Source organism: Ursus maritimus, unplaced genomic scaffold (genome assembly GCF_017311325.1).
Source record: "Ursus maritimus isolate PB19 unplaced genomic scaffold, ASM1731132v1 scaffold_18, whole genome shotgun sequence".
Lineage (NCBI taxonomy): Eukaryota > Metazoa > Chordata > Mammalia > Carnivora > Ursidae > Ursus > Ursus maritimus.
Window position 1 is genome coordinate 14,343,640 of NW_024424230.1, and position 7,083 is coordinate 14,350,722.

General features: G+C 44.1%; 1 protein-coding gene across 1 annotated transcript in view; it reads right to left on the reverse strand.

Annotated features, from left to right (window-relative positions):
* The window catches only part of CDH20 (cadherin 20), a 49,097-nt gene extending 42,438 nt beyond the window's left edge, over nucleotides 1–6,659 (reverse strand). Inside the window, exon 1 of the mRNA XM_008705403.2 lies at nucleotides 6,414–6,659. Within this exon, the coding sequence (XP_008703625.2) occupies nucleotides 6,414–6,659 (246 nt within the window). The remainder of the gene's footprint in view (nucleotides 1–6,413) is intronic.
* Nucleotides 6,660–7,083: the final 424 nt, after the last annotated feature.

Below are 7,083 nucleotides of genomic sequence, written 5' to 3' on the forward strand. Positions count from 1 at the left end.
GAGAGGTAGAGTGTGCACAGGGAGGAGGGAGAGAATCTCAAGCTGACTCCTCGCTGAGCTTGGAGCCAGCAGGACTTGATGTCACTAACCATGAGATCACAACCTGAGCCAAAACCAAGAATCAGACGCTCAACGTACTGAGCCACCTAGGTGCCCTAGGCTTTTTTAATTAAAAGAAAAATGCTGTGTATTTCAAGACATGTAATCTTAAGGCATGTGGCATAGAACTTTTACTTATAATGAAATAGGTTCATTTAGGGCATGGCAGATTATTTAGGGGGAAGAAAACAGAATAGAAGTTGACATAAAGTACCCAGGACTATTTTGAGGTATTCTATTTATTATCTAAAAAGCTTTGTCCTGTTGTTCTTAAAAAGACTAAGCGTACTTACTGTTATCACAGGCCAAACTTAGGTGAGTATTCTGCCTATGGAAGGTGCTTAATAAATAACAGAAGGCTAAAATCGTTGCTGCTGCAGAGGTCCTGGCTCCTCAGGAGCCATCCAGCTGGCTGATGCCAGTGGAACCTGGGCTGAACATCAGATTTGTTATCTTTGTTTTTGTCTGTATTGGGAGAAGAATGTGAGGAATTCTCTGGGTGGTAAGTTCCTTGAAGGCAGGAACCATGTCGCTTTCATCTTCCTGTGGATTCTCACATGTAGCAAATGCTCAGTAAAATTGTATGGAGTGAGTGATTTAGGGTATAGGATTAGGGTTAAAAGCTTTTTGTAAAATGTTACCTTTGTTTTAAAAGAGCTAGCACGCATCTTTCAGATAGCTTCTGTGTGTGTGTTTGTGAGCCCATGTGCAAGAAGGAGAGAAGGGAGGGAGGAGGGGGCGAGAGGACATCCACAGAGAAGCATGATACGCCTTTTATGAACAGGAACAAATGGGGACCAGGTATGAAAGGGACCAGAATCTGCTTACACAGAATTGTTTTCTGAGGAATATAATTGTATCATTTCAGGATCCAGTCAGGGAACAAAACCTAAGCCAGTTATTTTAGCAGAGCAAATTTAATACGGAGAATTGGAAAGGCAAAAAGGGAACACTGAAGTTTTGGAGGGTTAGAAAGTCCAGGGAACAGCTAGTGTCCCTCTGGCTGGCGGCAGAGGGCAGCACACGAGGCTCCTGGAATCTAGATGTTTGGAGGAGGCTGGGCCTGAGGCCTCTGAAGAGGGAGTGCTGTCGCCTGGGGCTGGGGCTTCAGGAGCTTGGAGGAGGCGCCCCCAGCACCCACTTCTCTCAGACTTCATACTAAGATTTCTGAGAAGAGGCTGCCGTCCAGTTGTGCTGATTTCTCTGAGGGGATGTGATGAGGCTGGTGCTGGGAGTGTGGGGAGGATCCAGGAACTGGAACCACCTGTTGGCTAGGTAACAGGAACAAGTCCCTTCTCCCTCCTCCTGCCTCTGGTTCTCCCTCTAGTACATTCTACTGTCGGAACCCAGTGGGGAGCTGGTCCAAAAAGGAGAAACTGTGGCTCACAGAGTCCCAGTCCTGACTGACATCACCACGGGGAGTGTGGGAAGGTGAATACAGAGCTGAGAGACTAGCTTAATAACCAGCATGGTAATGTGCATTTAATATTAGGGTTCACCAGCCGTAGAATACACATTTGGTCATGACAATTGCAAACGCGAGGCATTGCTAGCTTTCCCTTAAGTCACTCAGCAAATTGGCAGTGTAATAAAAATGTGTTTTATAATTTATCTGTATTTCATTCAACTAACACTGACTACCAGCTCTTCAGAGGAAGGTAAGGAGCTTCTGGAATGGGGTTGGCAGCACATGGTTATGTACTACTTGGGAAAACATTCTTCCTCCCAAAATCTAGACAGAACAAGATAGGTGGATATCCTGCTAATGCTAATAATGCTTTAGTTTATAAGATCTTCAGCCAAAGGAGTAGTGAAGGGTGGGAAGTCCAGGTAGATTATGAAAAATCTTAGTTGATTTAATATTTTAAAAACAAGGGTGATTTTCACTCTTCTTGTCATCTTTCATAGTGCCTTGTACAATTCCAGGAGCACGGTAGTGCTTGTACTTTGCTGCTAGACAGCTTCCATGTAGCTGTTAACCTTAGCATGCCTTGGAACCACAGCTTCGTGCCCAAGCACAAGCTCTCTGCATCCCACTCTTTGCATATGTCAATATAATCTAACTTTAACTCGACACTGCCTTGTCCCTGGAAAGCCCAGTGTGGATTTTATAAGGCCATACCAATTACAGCTGATAATTGTTACCATACTCCTCTGAAATAAGCAAATACTCAGGCAGGCTCTCTAAATAGACATCTTTCAGAGCTCAAGGTGACAAGCTAAATGCCCCTGGGAGAGAGGGAATGAAAGGTGGATGAATTCTCTTTCAAAATAAAGTAAGGGAGGAAGGTGCCTGGGTAAGTGACTATATAATGTGGAGTAACACCCTACTTCACTGGCTGCTTAGTGTTGGCTGGATACAATGGCTGTAGAGATGCCCGGGGTGTTCTGTGTCCTGGGTTGGGATAATTAGGAAAGGGTGGACACTAATCATGAGTACTAGAGAACAGGTGCTAGACAGCTAACTAAGTTCCCAACATCAGGAAGCAGTTGGGCTTGGTTGGATTCCTGGTGCTCTAACACCTTTGATTCTTCATTGTATTTCTCAGGGCAATGAAAAGGGAAGCCTGTGGCTGTAATGTCAGATTTTCTGTTACCTTCTTTGTAACTTCGGGCAATAAGCATAACCTCTCTGAGCTGTGTTCCATAGGCTAATTATCTAAAAGTGGGAATCACACTTAACCTTACAGCACTGTTATGATGATTACATGATCTGCTCTATATGACTGTGACTGACACATAGTCCTGTGGTAGCCCCGTAAAACATTAGATACCTTCGCCTTTCTGTAGTGTTGTATGTCCAGCCCTGTGCTGGGTACTTGGTGTTGGGGAAGCGTAGGGAAGGCTAAGGATGGCATCTCAGCTTCTACCCTTGGGAGAAGGGAAGAGGGCTCTAAATTGTACAAGCACACAAAGCAATTACTGAATACAAATAAGTGTATTTTCTTAAACTTATTTCGGCAGTAGCCATGTGTGTCTAGTTGGAAGAAATATTTTACAAAAAATGAGTGGTTAGAAGTCTTTGGAACTCTGAATAGATAGAAGATGTGTTCATGATGGACATGGCTTTTAAGCTAAGGCCCTGAGCTGGTGGAATGTGATTGAACAGAGAGGTGGTAACAGTGTGTCCTGGGCAGGGCAGTAGCATGGGTACACATCTGTGGTAGGGACAGATGTGGTATGTGTATCAGGGCCAGTAAGGACACCAGTGTGGCTGGGATCAGGAGTAGATTTGTGAAATCGTAGGAGAGGGCTGGATAAGGGAGGAAGACTCATTTTCTGCAAGTCCTTGAACTATATGCTAAGAGCTCTGGTAAGCATTGGAGCTACAGTGCTTTCTTAATCAGAGGAGTGACATGATGGAAAGGGCGCTTCAAGGAGATGAGTGTCCTGAGTCCTGGGGGAGGACTGGGAAGATTCTTTTTACAGGGAGATGGGTAGTCACTGCTTAGTTAATCTAATCATGAAGAGCAGAGGGACCACGGTATTGGCAGAGCCTGGAGAGGATGAGGTGAATCTGAGAGAAACTGGCAAGGAGATATTGACGGGATGTGGTGACTGGTTGTACATGAGGGAGGGAGAGAAGGAAAGGAAGAAGTCAAAGAGAAGTCACAGATTTTGAGGCTAGGAGATTTGCTGCTGCATCAGGTTACATGCGTTACTGAGCTGCCGAGTTCCTATAGTGAAATCCCTATCTATCACTATTACTGCTACTGCCACTATCACTACTACTATTACAGAGTAATGATCATTAAGATCTTTCTCTGGACCAAGTCCTGTGCTAAGCACTTTACATGTGTTAGCTTATTTAATCCTTACACCATGAGGTATTAAATATCTTTTTGAGCACCTTGTATGTGACAGGTGCTGTGTTAGGCCTTGGGGATAAAATGGAAGCACTGTCCTTGCCCTCACTGAGCTTATAGTCTAGTCCAAGGCTTCAGACAATACTCATGTAAATAAAAAAATGAATCACATATTGTAGGTTGTGATTAGAGCTCTGAAAAAAATCATGGCCGTGAGAGACTCTTAACAGAGGGCCCAACCTTAGAGAATGGTCAAGGAAGACCTAGATTCAAAATGAACCCTAAAGAGTGAGGAGAATCCAACCATGAGAGAAGCCAGAGGAAGAATATTTTATTATGGGGGAACAATCAGGCAAAGCATGGCAAGTTGTAGGAAGTACCAGAAGGCTATGTCCCTGGAACACGAGAGGAAGGGAAAGAAAGAGTGGCATGTGATGTGGTGGGAGGCCAGGAGGCAGGCTGGGTCAGAGAAGATTGTCCTTGGGAGCTGTGGGGTGGAGTCTGGGTGATTCAAAGTACAGTGGGAGGACATTGAAGGGTATAAGCAGAGTGACATGGTCTACTCTCATGTGTGGAGAATGGATTGGAAGAAAGTGTGCGTAGAAGTGCAGAAACTGGTTGAGAGTCCAGGTGTTTGCACAGGTGAGAGATATCAGTGGAAGTGGAGGTGGGAGAAATGAAGGATTTGGGAGGTATTTTGGCAAAGGACTGGCAGTTTGCAGGTGGAGAGAATGTGAGGGGCAAGAGAAAGGGAAGAATGACCACCTTGTCTCTGATTTTAGAAACTGAGTGATGGCAGTGCTAAATAACATAGGGAAGACGGGGGGCAGACTTGGTTTGGGAGGAAAACCAAGAATTCCTTACTGGATATGCTACATTTGGGAGGGCTTTGAGTCATAAATGTGGAGCTGTTAAATATGCGATAGGGTTTATGAGTCTGAAGCCCAGACAAGTGGCCTGAGCCAGAGATGGAGGCTTTGGATTCATTGGTTTAGAGGTGGTGTTTATTTATTTATTTATTTTTTAAAAGATTTTATTTATTTATTCGACAGAGATAGAGACAGCCAGCGAGAGAGGGAACACAAGCAGGGGGAGTGGGAGAGGAAGAAGCAGGCTCATAGCGGAGGAGCCTGATGTGGGGCTCGATCCCACAATGCCGGGATCACGCCCTGAGCCGAAGGCAGACGCTTAACCGCTGTGCCACCCAGGCGCCCCTAGAGGTGGTGTTTAAAACCACGGGGATGGCAAATCCATCCAGAGAATGAATGTGGGTAGAGAAGAGGCCTGGGGCAAAGTTGACAAGCTGGACCACTAAAAGATGGGGTCAGGTGGAGGGAGAGGACCAGCAAAGGGGCTGAGAAGGAAGGAGGGTAAAACGGGTTTGTGAAGGTCACGAGGCAGAAGAAAGTGAGTCAAAGGGGGACTGGTCACCAGCGTCTGAGGCCATGTTGGGCGGTTCCATAAAATGAAATTAGATTTGGTAGTAGGGAGGTCCTTGGGAGCACTAAAAACACGACTTTAATGCAGTGGGCAGAAGTCAGATCTGAATTCAGAAGTGGTTAGGAGTTGAGAAAAGAGCTTATGCAGACAACTCTTTGAGAAGTTACAGTTTTCTTGTTATCCCCACTTGATGTTTGAGGAAACAGGCTAACGGGGCTTGATGTCCTGTCCAGAGTCGTTCTGGAAGCAATTGGCAAAGCTGGGTTTTGAACCCACATGTGTTTGACTCTGAAACCCACATTCTTAACCTCTGTGCTAAACAAGTGTTTAAGTTATCATTTGAATGAATTATTTATTTTCTAATTAGGTCCTTGTTTCCCGTTTTCTCTCACTTGGTTGCTTTCACAAAATGGTCTCTGATTAACATCCAAATAAAGTAAACACCCAAGAAAGCCTGGATTAAAAATGAAATGATGATAGATAAGTCATGGGAATTCGAGTGTAAAGTTTATAAATATATTCATTGATTGTCTCCAACTATTCTAAAGCACATGCTAGGATCTTCTGAAATGAAGAATGTTTCAATCTTTTTTCTCCCCCCCATTAAATTTAGGCCCCAGGCAATACCTGTGGAAATGCTTTGGGAAAAACAAAATAAAACAAAACCCAAAAACCCAAAACAAAACAAAGGGAAAAACCCCTCTACTTCCCCCTTTTCATTTTCCAGTTTCTTTCTTCCCCATCCTGTTATTCCCCAAAGCTGCTGCCGCTGCCTCTTTTGGGACTCTAATGGCTCTTGCAGGGTCCCAGGCTCTTCCTCCAAAATCCAATTCTTTGTTTTCTCCCACTTAGAACAGAGGCTTGAACAAGGAGAGAAATCTTTCCTTTTCTGACTGGTATCTGACAAAGCCAAAATTAGATTTCAATTAGCTGTCAAGAAACATACCACTAGTTAAAGTTGTTCTCAGGACTCAGACACAGGCTAGGTGACCTCTCATATTCAGTTCATATTTGTATTCCCTTTCAATATTCGATACCCTGATAATTTGTCTGTGTGGCCATTCTTACCTTGCCGACATACAAAGGGTCAGTTCCAGTGTACTCTTCCAGAACAAAAAACTGGTTCCAAACCCAGCTCCTCTTTATCCGCGAGTGTGACTGTGGCTTGTCTGACAGCAGCGCTTCTAATTTGCCTGGTGGTGTTGGTGTGCCCGAGAGAACAGTGGTCGTAAGGTCCATCAGTCCCCAGAAGTACAAGGACATGCCAAGTCCCAGCCAGCTCTTTGCATTGCTCATTCTACCAGAAGTCCACATGGGATTGCCAGGTTTTCAGAAAGTAAAGTACAGGATGGTGAAGCCACTGGAACTTGAGTATTTTCCAAGTAAAAAAATACTAATGCAGTTTACTGGACACTTAGGCTTCTCAAAGGAGATCTCAATTCAAGTCAATCTGCTTGAAGTTGACTTCCTGTCAAGTTAAGGAGAACACACTGTGATGATGTCAGATCCTCTCCTGCGGGCTTATAGCAAGTTTTCAAGAAATGTCGGTAAATATTCAGTTATCCACTCAACGAATTAAAGAGTCATAACATGTTACTGCTTTAGAAATGTTTGAGTAACAAATAATATTTTAATAAAAAGAAGACAACTTATCTTGCTATAATCAATCCCAAACTTTTGGATATGGATTTCAGCGGGAATAAAACTGGTGAATAAATTTCTTCTCATTGGTAACATA